The sequence below is a fragment of the Camponotus floridanus genome, unplaced genomic scaffold (genome assembly GCF_003227725.1).
Source record: "Camponotus floridanus strain SB8 unplaced genomic scaffold, Cflo_v7.5 scaffold24, whole genome shotgun sequence".
Taxonomy (NCBI): Eukaryota; Metazoa; Arthropoda; class Insecta; order Hymenoptera; family Formicidae; genus Camponotus; species Camponotus floridanus.
Window position 1 is genome coordinate 489,404 of NW_020229370.1, and position 25,132 is coordinate 514,535.

At 31.8% G+C, this 25,132-nt stretch overlaps 3 protein-coding genes across 6 annotated transcripts; 1 reads left to right on the top strand and 2 right to left on the bottom strand.

Annotated features, from left to right (window-relative positions):
* Positions 1-135: 135 nt before the first annotated feature.
* On the bottom strand, positions 136-1,711 carry LOC105250751 (uncharacterized protein C1orf198 homolog). The gene is made up of 3 exons (XM_011257012.2): positions 1,443-1,711; positions 1,025-1,313; positions 136-945 (listed from the first exon to the last, which is right to left on the bottom strand). The coding sequence occupies exons 2-3, from the start codon at positions 1,307-1,309 to the stop codon at positions 364-366; spliced, it is 867 nt and encodes a 288-aa protein (XP_011255314.1). The 5' UTR covers positions 1,310-1,313; positions 1,443-1,711; the 3' UTR covers positions 136-363.
* A 3,392-nt stretch (positions 1,712-5,103) lies between these two features.
* On the bottom strand, positions 5,104-13,562 carry LOC105250718. 3 transcript variants are annotated; one of them, XM_011256982.3, is made up of 10 exons: positions 12,465-13,561; positions 12,164-12,267; positions 8,848-9,314; positions 8,499-8,782; positions 7,129-8,355; positions 6,768-7,060; positions 6,252-6,341; positions 5,927-6,134; positions 5,726-5,827; positions 5,104-5,644 (listed from the first exon to the last, which is right to left on the bottom strand). In XM_011256982.3, exons 2-10 carry the CDS (start codon positions 12,258-12,260, stop codon positions 5,305-5,307), a joined length of 3,108 nt encoding a protein of 1,035 aa, XP_011255284.1. In that variant the 5' UTR covers positions 12,261-12,267; positions 12,465-13,561; the 3' UTR covers positions 5,104-5,304. The 3 variants fall into 3 exon arrangements, with proteins under 3 accessions (XP_011255284.1, XP_011255276.1, XP_011255268.1); XM_011256974.3 differs by having other exon boundaries at positions 5,927-6,329; positions 12,465-13,562; XM_011256966.3 differs by having other exon boundaries at positions 5,105-5,644; positions 5,927-6,341; positions 12,465-13,558.
* On the top strand, positions 10,062-25,023 carry LOC105250738 (dysbindin protein homolog). 2 transcript variants are annotated; one of them, XM_011257001.3, is made up of 6 exons: positions 10,062-10,411; positions 23,311-23,420; positions 23,636-23,925; positions 24,035-24,190; positions 24,274-24,414; positions 24,511-25,023. In XM_011257001.3, the coding sequence occupies exons 2-6, from the start codon at positions 23,365-23,367 to the stop codon at positions 24,597-24,599; spliced, it is 732 nt and encodes a 243-aa protein (XP_011255303.1). In that variant the 5' UTR covers positions 10,062-10,411; positions 23,311-23,364; the 3' UTR covers positions 24,600-25,023. The 2 variants fall into 2 exon arrangements, with proteins under 2 accessions (XP_011255303.1, XP_011255294.1); XM_011256992.3 differs by lacking the exon at positions 10,062-10,411 and adding an exon at positions 22,568-22,819 and having other exon boundaries at positions 24,511-25,022.
* Positions 25,024-25,132: the final 109 nt, after the last annotated feature.

Here is a 25,132-nt window from a genome sequence, read left to right on the forward strand (position 1 = left end):
TCTTTGAAGATTATTTAATCTTCTTTATATCATCTATTATGTCATCTGTATAAATGGTATCTGATAATATATAGTACAAATAAAATTAAGTTATAAAATATAAGATATATAAAAAATCTTGTTAAAAAGTCTCGATACTGTAAAAAATATTTCATCATCTCCTACATAAATATTCTGACTTTTACGCATACATTCATGTAAACATTTTCATAGAACACACAGCAATAGAAAATAATCAGATTAAATACACTGTTTGAATATGTGTATCTATATATCCAACTTATATTCCTAGAATACTATGGAAATATTTTTTATACAATAACGCATGCAGAGGAAATTGACTATTCCTACAACAGAATAAATTTACCAATTATCAAGAAACTCGAATCCAGTCTTTGGTATACCTCTCTCTTCCTCTTCTTGATTTAATTGGGATGATTGAAAGCTGCTGTAGGAACTAGGCGTTTCTAACAAAGCGGTTGACTCGTTTATATCGCTAGACTTTGTTCGCGACATCACTACAGTATTTGATTGACTTTTATCTGTGTCAGAATCTCTCTCCCTCACCAAACTCTCCATATCATCCTCGACATCCTTACTTTGTAACTTTAACAAAGAAGTCTTATTAATCAGTTTAGCAAATATACTGTCGGAATGTTCACTATCAATTCTGTTTGTCAATAAATCGCTACACTGATTGTTTTCGAATAGACTGTTAGTGTAATCCGACTGATAACAGCTGATTTGAAGTGCAGAATTGTAACTATCATTCATTGGATTGCTTCTTTGTGCCTTCACAGGACTGGAAAAATGTGGGGACTCTCCAAAATGAGTTCTCATTGATTTAGATTTTGCATCTTCATTAGGATCTATAAGATTGAGATTCATCTGTGACTGAGTCATAAACGAAAATGGCGCAGAATGCTCGTCTCGCCATCGTAATGTCTGTAATATAATAAGAAAAAAGTTATTATCAATGTTTTATATTTAATATTTCATAAGCATTAATAACATGGCTACTCACAGAACCAGTTTCATCTATGACATATTTCATTCCAGTCTGTATACGCAGTTTTGGATACCATTCTGGTAATTCTTTGGTCAACTCGACCTTCTTCAAAGTATACTTTAAAGCTACTTCAGGTTGAATAATAGTTTCATTGATAGCTTGATTGCGCTCTGCCATGCTCAAGGTATTCCATAGCCCCTCATAAGCTTCTTTCGTTGCGGTTATATCTTCGCCAATTCTCTGAGCTATAGGATTAATACTATAAAAGTATTGCTCTGCTCTTACAGCAAGGGAACTCATTTTGCTAAAATACAAAAATTGACCGAGATAAAAAATTAATTGTAAATATAATTATCACACATGTGTAAAATGCGAAGAATGCGAGTCTGTATAAGATTATCAAAATGTTAAAATAAAATTTTGATATACATACCTGACGTCTGATTTAACAATACATAAATAAAAGTAGCAAAAATTATATTGACAAAACACTCGTCGATTATGTCACGGAACAATCGGACAGATGCGTAACTATAAGTAAACTGTCATCGTTAAAGATCACATTCACGAAGATGTAAATTTCAATTGTTTAAAATAAATGGCAGTTGAACATAATTAAATATAGCACATAGAAATTATATAAAGCAATTTCTCCTTTTTTTAAATCCATATTAAGTGCATTGAGCATTAGCCCGTAGGCATATGGCCACCGGCAAAGTATTGCTAAAGACGCGGCAAGCCTTGGATGCATTCAAAAATCCTACCTATGGAGCAAAGTAGCGTTTAGTTGACCAATCAGTGCAAAAGGAGCAAAGACTTCTTTATCCTGATTGGTCAGTGCTATTTACGTCACGAGTAAGATTTCCGAACGCATAAAATGTCCTGCATTAAATATCTTATTCATATAATTATTTCTTTGCTCTAATTGTGATCAATTGAAACTTTGATAATATCAAATAGAGTGCAAATAATACATTTGACCGATATCAATAGATATCTCAAACATTAGAATACAAAATTTTGACTATATAAAAAAGAGAACATTCTTTGATCGATATTTTTTTTGACTTTGACATTTTAGAATTTGCAATTACAATTTTAATGAGATATTTTTATGGAACAAAGTGAATTTTTCTAAGAATTCTTTATATACTATATGTAATAAATTTATAATTTTCTCATATATCAGAGAGAAACCTGAGAGCGGCCAGGACGCAATATATATTACAGATAGTGACCATGGGCGCCCATATAACTTTTTTCTAGGGGAGGCAGAATATACATATACTAGGTGTATATGTGCGTGCGTGCGTGCATGTGTGTTGTGTGTGTATACATACACCATTTTTATTCAAGTTTGAAGGACTATAAAAAATAAGATATACTTCATTTGGTATAAATAAAACAATGAAAAATAATTATTCAGAAAAAGCAAATTAAAATATTAAAATCCAGGGGGGAGCATATACCCCTTCTTGCCCCCCCCCCCTCCCATGGGCGCCCATGAGCGTTGCAATTTAGCGTCACTTACGCGTTTAAAACGGGTCACTAATAGTGATACGATATCTTATTGCCATTAAATAAAAAGCTTTGATGTTTTATTTGATCTTTTTGATTAAAAAGAGTTAATAAAATTTTTGAAATTGATTATTTTATGGCAATTTAAAGTATATTATTAGTATATAAATAATAAGAAAAATTCCCGATGTCGCAGATTCCAAAGTTTCTTACATAAGACTTCATTTATAATATTCACGAATATATGTCAAAAAATAAAATGCATTTTTTATTCATTTGAAAATAATAGAATAATATTATATATATTATAATTTAAATAGAATAATGAGAATAACGTGATTTTGAATAATATTAAACACGATAAATCGCATAAATTTAAATTATAACATTTTTATTATCAAACTAATTAAAAATTATCCGATTTATGTATATAACGTATTATAATAGGAAACATTATATGTAACTAAATAATATTATATACATGTTGATACTATTAACATGTAAATTTGATATCGCTGATAGGTAGGGAAATAGCAATAAAAAAGTTAAATGAAAAAAATAATGTCTGTTTTATTTTCCTTTTAAATGGCAACTATTGCTTGAGAAACTCATAAAGCTAGAATATTTTCAGACGAAAAGTGAAACAAGAAGTGAAATCACATCTTGGAATCTGCAAAAATTAATCTACTCGACTACAAAGGAACTAAATATTCATTTAAGTATTCAAATATCCCGCTTAAATAAAATGAACAATATAATGCTCAACTGTTATTACTTATACATTTGAATTGTGACAGAAATATCTATATGTATTATTCTTTTTATTATATGATACAAATATATACAATGTTTTAATATCATATTATCAATCACTCATGATAATAGAGCGTTCTTCTACTTTTTTGATAGAGAAATGGCGACTTATTTAAAGTATATAAAATATATATACACACATATACATATTATTATTATATATTATAAATATTATACATATATATATAGTACGTATAATATATATATATATATATATACACACATAATATATATACATGTACATATATACATAATATATATACATATATATATATAATGTACGTATATAATGTACTTAATATATAATATATAAAATATACATATAAACTGTATTATATAGTTTATATATATGTATATAAACTATATAATATAGTTATATAATTATATATTTATATATATAGCTGTATATACTAACATAGTTATATATGTATATATAGTATGTACATATAAACTATATAATATACATATAGTGTGTATATATATGCAAAGAAAATAATAATTATTTACAATATAACATTATAATTAATAGGAATGATAATAAATAAAGATTGCGTGATTTTTTGTGCTTATGAATCATATACTTGATAATGTGTAAATACTAATTATCTATATTATCCTTATAAAGATATTTTTCAAATATAAACAAATATAACTGCTCTTTTATCTCTTTTATTTTTTACAAAATGTGTACAACTTAATAAGTTGCACTTTAATATTTTGTTAAATAAAAACTAAGAGACTTTCTTTATTCTTCTTTTAACAAAACATAGTAGAATATTTTTCTTATAGTTCTATTAATGTATAAATGCTGCCCATTTCAGGAAATGTACTTTTCATGCTTTTCAAGACGGAGTGTGAATAAAAATCTTGCATATATGTATATGCATATATATATATATATATATATATATATATATATATATATATATATATGCATATAACAATATCAAGTATTACATATATATATATGTATATATATATAACTTTATCAATATAATCTTTTCAAGTATTGTTTGTTATCTAGCAGAATAATTCTGCTTAATTAGGTACACATTAGCATATTTCATCACATATATTGCACAAGTATATATAAACAAAAAATTATTTTTTGATATGAATAAACAGAATTTGTTTTTAAAACAAATTAATTTTTATTTATTAATAGCGATTAAACAAATTAAGAGATTTTAAATAAATAATATTAATCTCAAAATGCTATTTTTTACATAAAAAATATTATTTGATATCGTCAATTTCCCGTCGATTAAATTTTCTTTTCATATCTTCAAAAAAATAACAATACTGCAGCGAAAAGATTTAATTATTTAATTTCTTGATTTAAATGTCAAACATATAAGTTTAGCACAGAAAATTTTCTATTTAATACATCTTTATTAAAAAAAAAAATATATACACGGAATAATTCATTACTTAAGACTTCTTTTGTAAATAATATACAACAAAAGTTTTATATTTTGTATTTTAACTTTCTAAATTAAGGGTCTCTTAAAGGATTTTAAATCTTATTTTATCAAAACGTAATATAACTTTAATAGAAAGTTATATGAAAAAAATACTGTATTGCTCTAAATCTATAAATAAATTAATAAATTTTATGTTTAAGTCAGTCAACCAATTTTTTTGTAACAAGGTAAAAAAAAATTTCAAATAATAATTCTTTTCTATTATTTCTTATACAAAGAATATAAAATATACTTGTATATTTATATGTAACTATGCAAGTATATTAGCATAAGCACATTTTCGTATATTCTTTATATAAAAAATGTCACGCGTATATAATAATTTTTTTACTTAAATTCTATATCACGGTCATTTTCTTTCGATGATTAAGACATTGTGTCATGGTCAGTGGCAATACAGTAATCGATTTGAATGTGAAAATAATAATAATAAAAAAGAAGCGCGATTGCACACATGAAATAGGCCAAATGCGTCCACAGTTACCTGTTTGATAAATGCTTAAGGGGACCGAGACTTAAAATAGAGGTAGCACCAAGCGCACCTAGATTACAGGTACTCGAGTTTCTTGCACCGTCTATCGTGATGATCGGCAGACCGAAATAACCGCCAGTTTGAGCGCTCAATTGCGACAATGGTATGTAGCTTTGAATGCCCAAATTTGATAAGCGGTTTAACACATGCGGCGATTTTAAATCCACGACTGGTAGAGCCAATTCCGCGCCTCCATTTTGTGCCACAGTGTCGACTTCCTTGTGATAAGCTTGTTTGTGCGTTGTCAACGCTTGAACTGTAGGATATTGAGCAGGACAGAGGTTGCACCTTAAGAAAGAAAAAAAAAATATTGTATCCATTCTGTCATTTTTCAAAAAAGAAAAAAAACAAAGAGATAATTTAACTTACCTATGAAGTAATTTGCTAGTCGTTCGATGAGTTGCCATATGTTGTGTCAACATGTCTTGATTTTGAAAATTTTTATCACATACCTGACACGTTAATAACGCTCTGGAAAATACGAATATAGTATGATCATGATCTGTATATGCATGTAATCACTAATTGTTTGTTATTAATTAATGACAAATAACAATAAGCAACTCTTACCTGGGTGGACGACCGCGTCTAACAACTGGCATTTGTGGTGGAGTGTCCTGCGTAAGGTCTACGGTTGGTGGTCTCGGCGGTCGTTCAATTTGTTCATTAACTGGTGATTTGTTCTGCTTGTTTTGCGGAACAGCAAATTGCCCTTGCTCCTGCTGCTTTCTTTGTGAACTAGTTGGTATGATAGAAATAGCAGAATTCAGATTGAGCGCTGTAACATTTAAAGGCTGCTGTGAAGGTGGTGGCCGCTGCTGCTGCTGAGAGGATATCTGCTGTTTGCTTTGTTCACTTGTTTTATTTTTATTTGCAGCTGGAGTAACTGTTATACCTCGAGCCGCGAGGACATTCGCCACCGCCTTAGCGTCGGATTTCTTTCCCCCCGGATTTGACGTGCTCTGGACTTGAGCTGGGGTTGAACCTTTGGATTAGTAAAATACGGCACTCTTTATTTTATTGTAATGCACCCCTTCTGTGAATATAGTGATTCTCATTAAAAAATCTATATATATATATATAAAGAAAAATGGAACATATATATGTGCAGTAAAATAAAGTTAAGAAAAACTTTGTAAAACAAATATTAAAAATAAAATAAATATTAAAAATTTTTTAAATTGTACAAATATAATGCAAACGTAAATTTTCCAAAAACACAACTCAAAATATTGTGGGGTAAAATTATAAAAAATTAAATTTCATAGAAGAGGTACTTTACTTTATAAGAATCGCGCGACATATAAAAAAATATAAACAATAATAAAACTTAAAGAAAATGATCAATTATAGTCACAGAGAAAGATTCTTCATTGAGGATAAATTTAATAATTGGTAAATTTAAACTTACCAGGTTGTCGAACACTTAGAGTAATTGAATCTGTGAGATGTATCGTAGAATCATTTCTATTGGCTTGTTGAGTGGTAGCTCCTTGAACATTTTGAATAACGGGTAATCCGTCATTTCTCTTTTGTTGCGCTATGACATGACAATCCGCGTCCTCGTTTCTATCGGGTAATAGAACATCCATACGCCTTTGCTTCGCAGAGTTATTTTGTGGTTGAACTTGCATATTAGATTGTTGCATGGGTCTCTTCATACGTTGACGAGGAACTGAACCAGCCTGCGGTAACCGTGGTGCTCTAAAAGTTAAAAGTAATCAAATAATTCAAATATATGTGTACATATAATATGTTGAGTCTGTATTTACCTGCTGTTTTGAGGAACAGATGTCGAGGGTGGATATCGTCCACCACGCGGAATTTGCTGAGGCAATTGTGGATGCATCTGTGGAGGAGGTGCGGCTATCGGAGGATATGGACCCGGTCCATACTGATATAAGTGCGTCATGTGCGGAGGATAGTGTATACCCTGTGGACCGGGTACTCTATACAAGGGCGGTCGACCCGGTGGCTGTACAAAATAGTTCGGTCCGGGTATCATCGTGTTTGCGCCTGGAGGAAGACTAGGAGGCATTTGCGCTTGTGGAAGAGGCATACGCTGCACCTGCTGGGCCAATTGCTGCACAGGTGGTGGTAGCTGCTCAAAGTTTACCGGCGGTATTTGCATTTGCTGACCTGGAGCGCTAGCCGTCGTTGGCGCAGTCGCGTTAAATGTTGGCGAATTAGTCTGATGTGGGGACGTTAATGGCGAATTTCTACTGAGCTGCTGCTGTTGTGAACTGTTCGTTGATGGTGCATCTACAGAAGTGGCATGAGGCGAGTGCGACGTTTGACTCAAATGCGGCGAATTCTGATTCACATGTGGCGAGTTTGATAATTGATTATGAGGAGACAATTGGCTCACATTTGGCGAAAGTGGGGTACCATGCGTTTGTGCCCGATGCATCGATATCTCCATTGCCGAATGGAAGATGAGATTAGCGCATTCCGGAATATTGCACTGATAATGACCAGCTTTACTACGATGTTCATCTAAATGCGCAATATCTTTAAACTTCTCATTGCAGATGCGACACGTACTAACAGTCTCCGCTAGTTTCTCAAGGGGAACATACTCGGATGTCTCGTTAGATAAATTGTTCGATAAAGAAACCTCGTTCGTGTTACGTCTCTGATGCTCCATCAGAAAGTTATGCAAGAGTGATCCAGTGTTCTCCATATTGGAGTCACCACCAGTATCTCCCTGTTGCTCGCCGTCCTCTTTATTAAGATCCTCATTGCTTTTGCTGGACAAGTCAGTAGATAATTGATTCCAATTAAAACCTTGTGCTTGCTGCTCAGTCGAGTCTCTGCTCTTATTTTCACTGTCGCATACCGGAGCGCGTTCTGTCGAATGATTGGAAAATGTGGAAGACTTTGGAATAATGCTGATGGAAGGATTCTGCCCTAGAGTGTGTATCATATCGGAATCATGGTTTCTATCATCTTCTTCCTCAGCAGCCGAATTCTCGATCAATTGATTTGATGATCTAGAACTGAAAAAATTTACAAATATTGACTAATCAAAATGTAAACGTTCGTTACATTAAAATAACCGAATTTTTTTCTGATCCTGACATTTCCATCTGAAATGTTTGCTTCTGCATTATCCGATGTTTATTATAATCTATTAACTTACTTTGACTGCTCTCCAAGTTTTTTCAAATTTTCAATAGTTTCTCTACAAGTTGCTTCTAAAGCATCTGGCTCCTCATGATCTTCGGGTTCTGACAGTCTTTTCTCAGAATTGTCATAATTATCGCTACTTTGTATATCATCAACATTTTGATCTTCTTTTTCGGATGGATTTGCCATATCACTTCCTACACCAGAATCACCCTCGTTAACATCTATAGATGGTCTTTCATTCTCCTCCAAAGGATTATGATCTTCTGCATCAAATTTAATGTTGTCATAATCATCCTGTAAACAAAGCCGTTGTAAAAAACAAACAAAATTTCAACTTCAGCACTAACAAAACAACTCACTTGTTGATCCACCATCACGTTTTCAAAAGGTTCATTAACAGAACCTTTCGCTGCTTTATTATTTCTTTGATCATTCTCTTTAGCACCTGCCACGTCTCTTTGTTGATGATTCTTGATAACTGAACTAAAATTACTATTTACAACGGTAAAATCTTCCGACTCTGAAGATGTCTTCTTCAACGTAAGCTTCAAAGACTCAGTTATATTCTGCTTCTTCAGAGTAAGCTTCAGCAGACCCTTCTTTTCAGGATCCAGCCAGTATGTGTCTTCGCTCTGCTTCCTCACCTTCGCTACTTTTGGACTGGTCACTCTCCTGAGGACAATGCGAGGTTTCCTCAGGTGAGTGTGAATATGGACACGTAGCAGTTTTTTGGAAGCAAATTGCTGGCCGCAAATTCCGCAATCCAGCAGTAAATACTGATCGTTCAAGCTGTCATCCGGCGAGCTGGGAGTGCCCGCGCACTTGTCTAAAACAGAACGCATCCTATCATTTACACCTCTCTCGTCCCAAGCAGGTTACATACTGTCCGAAATGCCGTATCGCGCGCATGCATTACACACGCGCGTGGCGTTACGTACTGTACGTGTAAGTTTGTTTGGTGCGCAGAAGTTACATCGTTCTACACGGGGCGGCAAAGAGGGGGAGAGAAAATATAGACGCGCGATAGAAGGAGAGAGAGCGAGGGAGAAAGAGAAAGGGAGAGTCAAAGCAAAGAATCGCAAACAAGGTACCAACATCAAATGCCGATGGAGGACGTCCTTGTCCATCGATACAATCCGTTAAAACGTCGAGTCACCCGCCTTCCGTTCGCGTTTTCTCTCACCTCTGTCAAAAGCGTTTTCTCACGACGATGACACTCGGCACGACCGTAGTGCGCGAGCGCGCGCGTTCCTCGGCTCGTCCTCGCGCACACGTTATACGCAACGGAGAAAAGGGAGAGAGGCACGTTACATCGGCGACGTATATGTATATATATATATGTTTGTATATATATATCACGTATATTTACATACGATATGTAAACAAAGCCATGCGCGCGATTTTACCTCTCGGTAACGGTTACGCAAAATGGTAGGTACCCTCGAGGAAAACAATTGACCCTCGCCGACGAGTTGAAAAACGCAACTCGCCAATCAATACGCGGCCAAAGCGCACGTCACATTGGCCGCTTTCGGCGCGCGATTTCCCGCCACCGATTGGTCCACCGTGATGCGTTCCCTCGCGATACCTCGGCGAGTCGCGAAAGCGCAAAAAAAGCGCTCTATTTCCTCGGCATCGACTTTGATCGGATCTTAATTACCTCAGGGAGGTCTCCGTTTCTACAGCTTGAGGAAAAGATCAAAGAGAATTGGAAACGATCGGACGAAACTTCGTCGAGAGATGAAAGAAAGGTCTCCAGGTCGCGAGATTTATTTTGGAAGGAAAAAAAACTTCGCGGGAAGCAAGAACAGGAAGAACGCTTCGTTGGGACGAATGGCGGATCTCTCGTTAAGTACGAAAGAGTTCGCCGACGAGGTGACCGAGTATTCCGAATGTGTCAGCGCAGTATCGTAGGCATTAAAGGTGAGTTGCGAGGCGGAATGTGTCATTATATGTTACACGACGTTATCGCGCGCGAAACGATTGCACGCGCTTCTTGACGCGCGCCGCGTGTTTACGAATTCCTAACCTGTAGGTAACACTTGTGCAGCTTGTATTAACGCTACAAGACTCGTGAGAATTTTTTTCATTGTTTTCCAGTAATTTTCGCATATTTATTTCTATACACGTAATCACAAAGGTGTTTAATAATAATTATTGAGGCATTCAACGCACGAATATATTTACAAAAATATATCTATATTTTTTGATAATTATTATCAATTTGATTGTGTGCAAGAATAACATTGAAAAAAAATAAGATATTAAAGAAAAGCGCATGAATAAATAACATTCAATATTGTAATAATATTGTAATAATATTGTAATAATATTGTAATAATATTGTAATAATATTCAACACTGTATTTGAATTACTTATTTATATGTTTTTTTTATGCAAATTTACAGAACATAAATCTATATTTTGATAATTATTATCAACTTTGATTTGCATAAAAAAATAATATTGAAAGAAAACAAGCTCGAACAAAAGATTGAGAAAAAAAGCGCACAAGTAAATAAGTAAATAATATCCAATGCTATAATTCACGTATGTTTTGTTTTTATTTATGTGTTCTTTTTTTTCTTATGCAAATTTACAAAATAGAATTAGAAGAAAATATGTGTGTGGCGAATAAAAAGAAGAAATACTCATTTGTACAAAGCAATAGAACTGTCGAATCGATATTAATTAGAATTTATTATGAAATTTATAATAATTCTCAAAATAACGCAGTAACTAGCATACATATGAGTATTATAAAATATATATTAGAAAATCGAGAACATATAGAATATGTTATAAAAAAAGATATGTTATCAAAATTTGAAGAAGTAATTATGTAAGTAATTTGAAGAAGTAATTATTTGTTCATTGTGTCAAGAAATGACAAGTATATAATTCATTCAGACTTTTAAGACAAGTATCTTGATATATCATGGTAAAAAAATATTAAAATATTTATGAGATAAGAGACAAAAACAAAGTTGAAAATAGATGAATATTATGTAATATATAGATTCAATGTGGAATTTAATCTTTAAGGAAAAAGTAGGAATAATGTTGTCAATATAATCAGCTGATTTGTTTTTTTAAGTTTAAATTTGTTTCTCAATCAAGTTTTTATGACACTTTTCCTGTATAATTAAAAAAAAAACAATTTGTCTAAGAAGAGAGTCTAAGAGAGCATTAGCTCTCTAGTAAATATATCATTATCTCAATAGAGACATTAAAATATTTATGAGATGAAAGACAAAAACAAAGTTGAAAATAGATGAATATTATATAATATAGTTTCAATGTAGAATTTAATCTTCACAATAAAGCAGCAATAATGTTGCCAATATAATCAGCTGATTAATTTTTTTAATTTTAAATTTGTTTCTCAATCAAATTTTTATGACACTTTTTTCCTGTATAATTAAAAAAAAGACGACATAAATTATGTAAAAAAATTATTTTAAAAAAAGACGACATAATTTATGTAAGAAGATAAAGAGCATCATATCTATACAAATTAATATATCTAAATTATTTTGCACTCAACATTTCTTTTAAAGAATTATCCAAGATCTATGATACAGAAAAAAATAATTCTATATTTCATTTATACACAATTTACTGGAATGAATATTAATCTATGTTACACCTGATTATTGTCAACAAACACATACCGAAATTTTGTAACAGCTCCACAGCGTCGTCCTTACAGATTTTATTTTGTGCAGAAAATTTAAATCTTTCAAAATCGTGATCCAATGGACTATTCATTTCCAATCTGCAAACAAACAATACCAGAAATTTTAATAAAAGACAGTCGGAAAATTGCGTTTATTTCAACATCGTTATATTCTATTCGCGCAGTTTCATTGATTAGGCACAAACAATTATTTCATATTTACATAACTTGCAATTCTCTTCCTTATTCTTCGCATATGAATTTATATTAAAAATCGCAACATGCGTTATACTTACAGGCATTGTTATTAACAATGCGGATAGTCAACATCGACTTATTCTTAGTTGAAATTCCGCTGAACGTTGATCGGCAACACGCTATTGTATTCCTATGAATTGTAATTTACTGAATCGTAATTTTTATCGAAACAACTCGAAGTCTCTCAATTTCTCTCTCTCTCTCTCTCTCTTTCTCTCGATTCAAGAGCGAATGCCTGCTACTTTTTTAATCACGACGGATTGAAACACGCAAGATGAAAACAGGAGATGTTGATTACGATATTACATGACAACACACCGGCAACTTGGCATTGCATTAAATCGGTAAACTCACTGTTCAGCGGTAGGTAAAATCAATTAAGCACGCGCGCTTCTTGGCGCGCATAAGCGATATAGGCGGGGGAAATCGGTTCTCTTATCTCGCAGATTACGAGTGTGTGTATGTGTACGGCCTCCTTTTCTTTAATATTTTGCGCGAGAGTAACTGGACACGTTGTGGTAGTCGATCCCTTCTGTCGTCGATTTTATGATCGCGTGGGTACAATCGTACTCCCGCGCTTCCCTCGAGGAGAGGCTTTCTCTTATATACGATTAAACATGGCTGACAATATTATGGCTTGATCACTGTTGCTCGCTCATGTGTACGCAGTAATACTACACTCGTCGAAATTGTACTTTGAGTTCAGTCAAATTCTCAACGGTTAAATGCGCAATCTTCGGTGATGGCCGCGGTTTGCGATCCGTCGTCCTACTAGCCGCGTCTAATCTCAATTTATTATTAGTACATGGTGTATATGTATATCTCTCGCTAATATGGCGGCGACGAAACACGCGGGCGCGCGCGAGCGGCAGGATAATCAACTCGGTGTGAATCGTGCCGAACTGTTGAGGCACCGAACGGTTCAGCGACGAGTTCAGAATGTTCAGATGCGCTGTCTTGTAAGACCGCGCTCGCGCGCGCGCGCGCGCGCGAGAGCAAGCGAGCGAACGAGCGAACGAGCGAGCGAGATCTTGGGGTAACCAGCCTGTCGTTCGCTGTTGTAGACGGCGGGATTATTGCTTCCCCTCCTCCTCTCTTCTATCTCCCTCTATTTGTTTCCTGCCCCTTCTCTTTCTCTTGCTCTCTTGCACTCTCCCCTTTGCCTTGCCTCCTGTCATTTTTCTTGGTATGGCTCTCGGCGATTGGAGGATCGCCGTGTACCTGATGCATGTTGTATACTCACACACGCAAGGTGTGCGTGTATGTATATTTTCTTTACGTGGGACTCAACAAGTATAAAAAAATATTATACTGAATGCGGATAAAGGATAGCGAATAAAGGAAGATGAGGCGAAGAGAGAGAGAGAGAGAGAAGGGCAACGGGAGAAAGCGGTTGTGGAAAGAGTTCGAATTGAAATTAAATCAACCTAATATGCGCTCAAATGCAAGTGGGGGACCAATGAGCGCAGCGGTTGCTCGCCACGCAAGCGCAGTACGCTAAATTATTCCATGTCCCTCGTCTTCCTCCCCTTCCTCCCTTCCGTGTTTCTCTGCTGCTTTTCCTACCATTCTTCTCTCTCTCCCTCCCTCCCTCTCCCTCCCCCTCTCTCCCCCTCTCTCTCTCTCTGTCATCCTTTCCTATCAAGTTCCCCCACACTCTTCCTCATTTCTTTCTTTTTCTTTCTTACTCGCACTCGCTCTTCCAAATACCGTAGCTTTCGACCGAATCCCTCATTCCATACAATTTCCCAGCGAAATCGTCAACGCCAGCTATCCAATTGCCACCTGTCATCCATTGTACTTAAAAGCACTGCCGACATTTATATCCATAATTTTGCGACGGTTCTATAGGAATTGAAGCGATTCGTTTCCTCTTTGATATATCACATAGCCATTGTGAACTCTATACACGCATATTGATCATAGTTGTACTACAAAAATCAACCGACAATCTGAACAACTCTTAAAGCTATTTCAGAGATACTCATGATAAGCTTATTATACTTTATATCCTATCGTAATTGAATTTCTCCCTGTTTGCTCGATTTTGTAAAGTTTATTACGTCTTAAAACATAACTCTTCCGTTCTCAGCAACATCCTGATTTAAATTATTATTCAAGTGAAATATATTATATTGTAGAATACTATAGTATATTATAGAATGCTATAGTATATTATAGAATACTATTGTAAATTCTTATAAATTATTCGTATTATAATATTTCTGTATTTAATTATTTTTTATTATATTATTTTTTAATGTCAAAAAGGTTAAGAAAATCGAACAAATCAATCATCAATTTATTACAATTAATAATATGTAGCATATATCACATAATATTGCCAACGTATCGCTTAATTTTACGTACGCATGTGAAAAGGAGAGCACAAATGATATTTTTAAATCTTATATATTTTCGAGAAAACTATAATGCTTGAATAGTACAATTGCATCTCAAATAACCGGTTTGGCCAACGTAGTTCACACAAGTGAGGCGTGGCTGGCAATGGAGGTCGATGAGGACGAATATAGTAGGGGAAACTTAACGGAACATGTCGAAAACGGCCGAATCTGCCGAGTCTATTGATCGTAACGGATTTCGGTCCTGAGATATTCGAATAGCACAATAGCCGGGATTCTATATTTAGCCGTCAGCAAAACGACTCTACTTGGTAGATTTAAATGGAAAGCCTCAGGACAAGCGAATAGAATAATCGTCTCGCATTCATTATTTATACGTTTCAGGAACAAGAAAAGTAGCGAGTTTGTAAATTAGTTGAAAACAAGTATATTTTTAGAGTTCTGGTTGATTTACCTTGAAAGTAGTAGTAGTTGTCGTTAATCAAGGCATTCTATTTGTAGTATGAAAAAAATCTTACGCGCAATATGAAAGAACCTTACCACATAATAAATAAACTCCGATGATGTCATCGCTTGTAATGAATAGCAATCAAAGAAGAACGGAGCCCCAGCCAAAGGCCACGACGTTCTATTTATTTAGATTGATGCTCAATCGCATGAAAAAGTTGTATTTACATTTTATATTTTACATTATGATGATATATGAAACTTGCATTACTATATTGCATATTTATGAAAATTAATATAATGACAAGCATCTCTATTAAAGCGGTATAATTAGCGAGCCAGCTGTAATTGCATCGATTCTATCCTGTAAAGCTGCAAGCTGCATGCAATTGGATGGTTAAATATGCATCCGGCTGCCGCCGGTATTCACATTCCGCGAAATACTTGACTATCGATTCCTCTCATTTCCCACCCCCGCCTATATAACTCCCCCATTCTACGGTTAGAAACTTCGTACTAGTATGCGCAATGACCGTGTTAGTTGACGCAGAGAGGGTAATCCCTTTCATGGAGCAGGCAAGATTACCGCAATATAATAGCAGCGTAACTTGGGTACGGGAATGGCGAGAGTGAGAGAGAAGATGGAAGAGAAGAGGAGAATGAAAGAGAAAAAAAGACGTCCTGTGACGTACATTGACCCATCGTTCCCTCCTATTGCCTTCCCTCAAATCCAGTTTTATTACGAGTTGCGCACAACTTTCTAAGCTCAATTCCCTCCTGATGAGTTTTGTTCAAGTTATGCCACTCGTTTAGGGAGGAGAAACGGAAGTGAAAAACGGATGAAAAAAGCTGCGGGTTCTTGAAGTGCTTCGTTAGTTCGCTCGGAGCGGCAGTCTTACAACTTATTCGAGCTTACCGTGTGCGAAAGCCCTCCGATCCGGTTTCACGTCCCGGCACAAAAATTTCGTATCTCTTCTTTTTATTTTCGTTGCTGCGCACGTTCTGCGCACGATCTATAACGAGTTACATAATATTTCGATTCACATTTTTTATATGGTAATAATTATATCGTGATAATTTTTTGCATGCATTTAGATAACGATAATAAATCGATAATAATTTATAAACGTAACAATCAACGAATTCGATCTGCAAGCCAATTAAAATTTATTAAATGTCTTCTCGTTTTGCATTTATATATCGGAAGAGAATATTATATTTTATCATTTTATGCGCAAAAAATTACTCGCAATATTTGTTTTATCGCATCGCAATAAAATAGTATCAACAATCTATATATATTTCTTGCAATTAAAGAATCATGTTAAGTTAAAAATATGCATATCCATTATCCATATTTGCAATATGATATGCATATCGTATTCCCGTATATTTTGCGAGACAATCACGTGCTTCAGAATAACATATAGCCGCATGTAAATCTGTATAGCCAACGCGAATGTAATAATCGAGTAACAAGCCCAATATTATTCAACGCTGACGTGAGTTAATGCGTTTGTAGAAAACGCAATAAAAAAATAATAGCCTTCCCTTTCTCTCTCTTTCTCTCCCTCTCTCTCTCTCTCTTTCTCTCTCCCTCTCTCTCATCTACGACCCCCGCTACTCCTGCTGTTACAGAGGGTAAAGGCGAAATAGCACTGGAAATTTCCACGCTCTTACTGCGCCTGTGCATCGCTGTGTTGCTGGTCAATCGGTCGCCGCTGTTGCTGGTGCGCTTGCTTGCCCTCACCTCACTCTGCGTGACAGAATATCAGAAACTACTAGACTCGACAGAGAGAGAGAGAGAGAGAAGCTTGGAAACGCAGCGGGGGATACTCATCTATTCGTCCCGCACCCCCTCTACCTCCTCTTCCATTTCCGTCTACCCCAGAGATGTCTATTCTCTCTCACATATCTACCTAAAAGAACTTCTATATATTTATCCATACCAATAAACTTGCGACTCGCTTTGAGTCGATCCCTCTACCTTTGTTCCTTTTTTCTTCCTTATCCCTCTTTTTCACGGATACGATTCTTTTTGTCTACGTTCCTGCTTTCCTCATTTTTTTTTATCATTGCTTTATAGCCGCACACTGCTGTAAAGATACAATGGTATCTATTAGTGAGCGCTATTTCATCTACCTACCGATGGCTTTAGACCTTTGTACGTTTTCTGAATATTTCTCAATAGAATACTTTGAACAATTGTTATTTTTCCCGACATTTTTGAAAAGAAATTGGGAAAATTATTGTGAATAACTTTTTTTTGTATTGAGAATATATAATAAAATATGCACAAACAGTTTGAAACAAAATTTTTGTTTTTTTTATCTTTATGTTCTTGCTACATTTTGAAACTTGATATATAATGCATTATTTTGTTTATTTTTATTTGTGATGAGTTAGTTATCAAAAAAGATGTAAATTGTTCAAACTCTAAACAATTTTCTTTAACAAATTTTTTTTCTTGTATAAATGATGGTTTAATGTTACTCAAAGACAAATAATATTCTAAGAATATATGATTGATTAGATCATCAGCAATGCGGTCGTGATATTTTCTCTCGTGGCGCTGTTAATTCGCAGTTTGACCTCGTTTGTTGACCTCACTGGTTGCTAAGCACTAGTCGCACCGGCATGCACCACGGAACAAGGGAGGAGAAGGGGTTAAGCTTTTGCGACGTTGCCAAATTGTTCGCGAACGAACCAACCAACACAACGCAATCAACCAACCAGCCAACCATCCAGTCAGCCAGTCAGCCAGCAAGCCGACGGTTTAATGCGTTGAAAATTCTTAGTATCGTGAACAGGATAATCGGTCAATTATACACAAAACTGACCTAATTAATCTGCTAATTAAATACAACTGATAGTTGTCTCTTCTTTGATGTTTTCTTTTTTTCATATTTAAAAGTTACACATTCATATTGCACACACACACACACGCACATATATATAATTTATAATTAAATATATATTTCTTATAAATAATACATTCATGGAAATGTTGACATTTTTGTTTTACTTTGATGAATATTCATTAATATATTTAAAATTTTAACATTTTTTTTTTTTCATTTTAACATTTATTTTCTTACATATAGAAGTAATTCTATCATCGAAAAAATTATATTATAAAATTAAAAAAGAAAGAGAGAGAGAAAGAGAGATTATGATTTTAAATATAAATTATTATTTGAAAAAATTATATAATCTATTATATAATTTAAATATTTATTAGTAATATTTAATAAAAGAATGTAACTAAACAAGATTTTATGATCTTACTATATTCTCTTCTTCTTTTTTCTTGTTTTTCTCCTTTTTTCAATATTTCATAAAAGTATTTTTCGTAACAAAAAAATGTAGAAATATTCGATTGAGAAAGATGAACTTTTATATTTTCAAATAATAAAACGCAGCTAGTTTCGTCAGATTCTGCTGTTTTCCCTCTCTGCTTTCTGCTCAAATTAGAATCACAAAACTATATATGATGTAATGCGATATGAATTATTCCTACATATTATATAATTAAAAACAGCCAAGCACATAATATGCATTTATAATTGATACATTTTATGTTAATCTGTTATTAGTTACATTTACTATGTTTGCGTAATCAATAACTAATTTTAAATGATTTACATATTACAAATTATTTTTAGCACGGATAAAATATAGAAAACATTTCTCTCTTTCTCTCATACCTGCTTGGCTTATACATTATCTATACATCGATAAATTAAATATCTTACTATTTCTTTTCTCTCGATATGATAATAAGTTCGTAATTATAAAATCGTATATATAGTCCCTTTCACTTTATTATTTGATTTTATTTATGATTTTATGATTTGTTATTGTTCCATCTCAAATTACTAATTATACTGGATAATTAATTTTTTTATACAGATTAATATCGTTCATACTTGATTAAAATTATATGTTATTATAATTTCATAATTATATTGCAATACATAGATACATATTGTTTACGTTGAAGTATAACTTCAGTTACTTTTTCACAATATTTTTATCGAATAACATTTTTTTCCAATATGTTCAGTAATTATCTAATAGTAATTAGCTAATATGTTTAACATCTGCTTGCTCTTACATCATTTTTCTTCTTTCGTACAAATTTTATTTTTTCAGCAATAAATTTATTTTTGTAATCTTATGAAAAATATTTTATATTATTCTGTCAAATATATTTTATGTTTTAAAATTTTAGTTTTGTCGCACAAAAAAATGGTAAATTATTTTTAGCTCGCGTTTATACATATTTATCTGTTATACATTTTTTTATTATATGTTTTTATTATACATTTATTCTATTATATGTTGGGAAAAATAAACTTTTGCATATCATGTAATCACATGTTTTTGACACACAAATTCTTGACATAAATGTATAAATGATGAAGTTAAGATGAATGAAATGTACGAAATTATATCTGTGTTGTATCTGAAGTTATATTTTTATATAAATGCAATTATATAACTACTCAAAAATATGTGAAAATAATAATTTACTATCGAAATTTATAAAAAAAAAGTACACATATCTCAAATTCTTTAAGTTGTTTGTATAACACATCCAAAGTACATGAAAATAAAAGAGTTCATACATATTTTTCTCAAGAGGAATACATGTTTCTCGATGAGCTTGACATATTTACAATTTGTTTTTACAATATTGAAATACAACATTACTTTGATATATTAATTACTTTTAAATGATAAGTGATTTTTCTTAATGCACAAAATTATGATTTTACATTTACAAAATTATATTTTTCAATTGTTCATTCAGTAGTTTATTTTTTCCTTCATGTTTTCCTTACTTGCAGAAGATGTACAAAAACTTATAAGATATTTATTTCTTCGGTACAATCATCGACTTTAATCGACAGTCAACAATGGCATTCATATGGCTGATCGTCGACTTTAATCGACTACTATGTTTTTTTCTTTAGTCAATCTGGCCACTTTATTGGGCTAACATTACAATTAGTCTATTAACTCTCGTATACTCGTGCAATTTATCAAGTTAAATAATTGATTGGTTGGACGACTGCTTCATAATATGTAACTATATACTGTTATTGTTTATAAATTTTTTTGGGCTTTACTTTATATTATAAATAATTTATAGACAATGTATGAGTCATGAAGCGAAAACAATATCATTTTTTAACATAAAAATGAAAATATCAAGCGAAGATTACTCACTTCATTCGGATCAGAAGCAGAAGAAATAATCAGAGAAAAATGTTCTACTTTAAATATTATGTGATCACGTACGAATTTAGAACTGCATATTATATATTCAATAAATTATACACTTTTAATTATAAATTCGTAATACTTTATTATAAAACACGCGTTATATGAAAATATCCCGTGCTACACTTGCTCTCGGCTGTCAAGTAATACTACACGGCTGACGAGTGCCTTGCTGAAGAGATTAAAAGAAACTAAACCGAGAGAGATGTAATCTCTAATCACATCTCGCTTATTTTTTGATGTAATATACGTTAATAGCATTCCATTGAGAAAATTATTATTAAGATGTGAAAGCATTTTCGTGAGAATTAATAATGTATTTTTCTCTTAATTGTTGCGATTTAAAATAAATTAAGGGAGAGACATACAATCTTTTTGACAATGCGAGTAATAAAAGAATTTGGGAATTTTTTTATATTAATAATTTGAACGCGTACAAATCTATATTCATACCTCTCAATTAATAAAAATTATATCAAATATCCGTATAATTAACTTAAAGTAATAATGCTCATGCTAATATCATTAAAAGCTATTATTAAAGTACATACATGTAACTGAATAACATTTTTGTTCTATTATATTTTGACATTTTATTTTATTCATTATTCAACTATTTAAATTACAGAATGAAACAATTATTCGAGTTAAAAATACATACTATAGAAATCAAATAAGTTATTTCCATAACTAAAATAAAGTATGAAATAAAAATAATATTTTTTATTTGAATTAATTTTATCTTAAGTAAATCTAACAAAAATAAATAAAATTATTTATAGAAATTAATAAAACAATTTTTCATTCTGATTTTTAATCATTACATATTTCATTATTAAATATTTAATTACTATTTAATTTAAATATATCTTATATCTTATAAATATATATATATATATATATATATATATCTTATAAATTTTATATATATTGTAAAAATAATATATTAAGCGTGAAATTCAATTAAAGAGTAATAAATATCTCATATATTAAAATATTGACAAAAGCCTAAAAATTATCATCCAAAATTAATGTAAAATAATTGACTGGATAATTTCTTGAATAGTTTGAAAGTTATTTTAGCGACTGCATTGTTTATTTTATACAAAATTGTGAATAGTAATATGTATTGATAAATTTAATGAGAAAATAACATTGTACCAGTCAGATTAAATTTGTTACACGCATACTTCAAAAGCTTTAATACAGACTATATAAATCTTTATTGAATCAATAAAGAATTGTCACAATGAGATACTATCAAAGACCGGCAGCCCTGGGGCTCGATTCTGTATATGACTACTGATATCTGGTCTCATAATTATTTTTTAACATATCAAAAAATATGCGCAACGACAAATATTGGTTATCGTCTACAATACAACATAAACAATCTCTGGGTAAATTTTCGTGGCCACCAAATGAGGTCGAAAATAATAAAAGATTAATTAATATTATCGGCCGTTTTGATTGGGTTGAAGATAATTACAATAGTTATATTAAAATTATGCGAGCATTTTAGGTCACCCAGCTATTGTCTTATCGAGAATGAAATCTAAATCCTTTACATACCTATTTCGAGAATAACAAAATGAATAATTTATTATACCAAATCATTTTATCATCGACCATGCAAAAATTTTAATTGTTAATCATAATAAGTTACGTAGCAAGTTTTTGTCCAGTCATGTTGAAGTCTATAAAACTATCGGTCTTTAATAATATTTCGTTGGTGTTGTTCTTGAAAACTCTTTGGGAATCTTTATGTTTAAGTTTGTACTTTATACCTAGTTTAGTTAACATAAACAATCTCAGATTCAATCCCGAAAAAAATTACAGAAAAATTTAGCTTTCAATTAATATGCAGTAACGAAGATAATAATTGGTGAAATATATTTGTAGATTATCTTTAATTCATTATAAACGGCATCGAAAAGAAGCCGCCAATATCGAATCTTTCCGTGCTTCCATCTAGAGCACGCTTCCATAATTACAATCCTGTATTTGTGATATCCATTGATATTATCGCGAACGACAACCAGCAAGCTAAATTACCAACAAAGCTATCGAATAAGATTGATATTTTTCTCTCTCTGCCAGTTTTAGTGTAATTTTACATCCACAAAAATAATGTTCTTCCATTAATTAAATTCTGACAGTTTTTTAAAAGAGGATTCATTTTCATTGTGTATTGATTAATGCTGATTGTGAGAACATTGTTTTGTAAACATTGAGTGTCGCAAACAGTTCAATTTTATCGTGACACGTCAATTGTGTGTATTAATAAAAAACTGGTAAAAACAACCTTTCTTTTATGTTTAGTATTTTTTTTGTTTTAAATTAGAAATAAATGTAAATAAAATTTCTTTATTATTTTAGAGATTGTTTTTGATTAATAACTTGTAATGTTTTAAAATATATAATAATACATGTAAATATAATGAAAATATTTCATAAAATTGCTGCATATTATGATAAGAGCAAAATTTATTATTGAAAAAATTAAATTCCATTATCTAATATAATTATATACAATATTGAAAGGTTTGGTTATAATATAATTAAGGATTCAATTATGGATGATTAAGCCCAGATATAATTGCAGTTGCATTTTGCATAAATTGTATAAATTATATGGAAATGTATAATTGAAACTATAATTATATAAATTATAGCTTGCACCATGCACAAACTTTTTATACAATATATAGAAGACATTTGGAAGTAGAAAAATCTTGTTACACAATGTCGAAAAGAAAATTAAAACGATTATTGTTTATTGTAGATAGATATATCTGAGAGAGAGGTGTTCATAACGAATGTTTGTCACAAACAAAATATGTTTGGATCATTACGTAGCAAGTTTCAGACAGTGCAAGAAGGTATATCTGCTAGGTAAAAAATATTTATATTTGATATACTGCCTGTTTTTATTTCTTACACAAATTTAATATGGTTTTTATTTCTTACACAAATTTAATTTAATATGGATAATAGTATCACACAAACTACAAATTATAATTAAGAAAACTATGGCTTATGTAGAATAAAAGAGATAATATAGTAATATAAGCATAACAAAAATTAAAGATATTGAATCATTATTTCAGTATACGAGGCCTGTCAACTGCTGAACATCCAAAGAGCAAAAAGTTTGTCAATGTACGAAATGTAAATTACAATGCAGGTGCAGATTTATTGCACCACTTCCAATTACAATGGAATGAACTTCATGAGCTTGCAGAGGAAAATGCAGGAAAGGCTCAAGAAGCTGATACACTGATATCCTCTATTTACGACAAGTTTGAACATGAATGGAACAGTATTGCGTGTTTAAACAGTACTTTAGCTTATATTCCAAAGATTAATAATGCAATTCAAGATCTTATGGACCAAATAGGTAATTTTTCAACTTTAAAAATAACAAGCATAACAAAAATAACAAACATTACAAGATACAACAAAAATGAAAATTTTTCTAAAACTATTTTTTATTATATTCTCTTAAGGAAATTTACAGGAAATGTTTGAAGAAGTAGAAGGAGCTTTGTATCGATTGGAAGATCTGAACGAAATGTTAGATTTGCAAAGTAGACAACTGGATCATAGATTTCAGTTAGCTTTATACAAAGAAAAAAAGTTGATAGAGTTAAATGATTTTAAAGGTACTTTATATAATGTAATGTAATGTATTTGATGTACATATACCTATTATTTATTATTAAGTTTAAATTTTTTTTTTTTTTAGCAAAACTTGGTAAAGAACATATTCAGAGAGTCTCTCAACATGAATTAAAGCAACAACAAAAATTGAAAGAACGACGGGAGACCTTTGAAGAAGCTTTCAAAGAAGATCTTGAAGAATACAAAGCAACTGGAACTATATCAAGTATATTTTTATTTTTATATTAAAAAAAAAATATTTATATATCTATTAATATCTATTATATCTATTAATATCTATTATTATCTATTATAAATCTAGAACTGCCAGTTTCTTCACAAGGCCCATCTTTGGACGAAATAGTGTTAGACATCGATTCGAAGATATTTGATGAATTTTTAGAAAATTAATAGTAGAAGAAATATCATGAGTTTGTGCATTATTACAAAATTATGATCTTCATTTCAAGATGAAATTATATATGATGAAATATAATTTTCAATTACATTTCTTAATAATTAGATATTAAGGCTGTGACTGGGACAATTCAAGCTTTCTAATATAAAGACTTGTAAAAATGATGAAAAAATTGTCAGATGAACTCTTCCAGAATCTTGTGTGTCTGTCAATGTATGTATATACGATGCCTACACTGGTTTTTAAATTGATTAGAATTTTGTATAATCTTTTTATAGATAGATTTTATCACTGTATTATATATATTGTTCAATGCTTTGATTAAAGAGAATTTTTAGAGATCCTGATAAAACTCATGTATAGATACGAGAAAACAAATTTTGTTAAATATCCTTATATATTGTATCGTGCAATAAATAAATTGATATCTTAACCATACATTTGCGCAAGTTCTATATTTAGCACAAATTTGATAAAGTTAATTTCGTAAAAGCTTGTATATAAAGCTCATGTATATAAAGCTGCC

Excerpts from the sequence above, each read along its gene's own strand:
- LOC105250751 (XM_011257012.2), bottom strand. The coding sequence starts at position 1,309 with ATGAGTTCCCTTGCTGTAAGAGCAGAGCAATACTTTTATAGTATTAAT. Across the intron at positions 946-1,024 it reads TCATAGATGAAACTGGTTCT|ACATTACGATGGCGAGACGA; the intron begins GTGAGTAGCCAT and ends ATTATATTACAG.
- LOC105250718 (XM_011256966.3), bottom strand. The coding sequence starts at position 12,260 with ATGAATAGTCCATTGGATCACGATTTTGAAAGATTTAAATTTTCTGCA. Across the intron at positions 8,783-8,847 it reads ACGTGATGGTGGATCAACAA|GATGATTATGACAACATTAA; the intron begins GTGAGTTGTTTT and ends CTTTGTTTACAG. Across the intron at positions 8,356-8,498 it reads AAACTTGGAGAGCAGTCAAA|TTCTAGATCATCAAATCAAT; the intron begins GTAAGTTAATAG and ends AAATTTTTTCAG.
- LOC105250738 (XM_011257001.3), top strand. The coding sequence starts at position 23,365 with ATGTTTGGATCATTACGTAGCAAGTTTCAGACAGTGCAAGAAGGTATA. Across the intron at positions 23,421-23,635 it reads CAAGAAGGTATATCTGCTAG|TATACGAGGCCTGTCAACTG; the intron begins GTAAAAAATATT and ends TCATTATTTCAG. Across the intron at positions 24,415-24,510 it reads AGCAACTGGAACTATATCAA|AACTGCCAGTTTCTTCACAA; the intron begins GTATATTTTTAT and ends TTATAAATCTAG.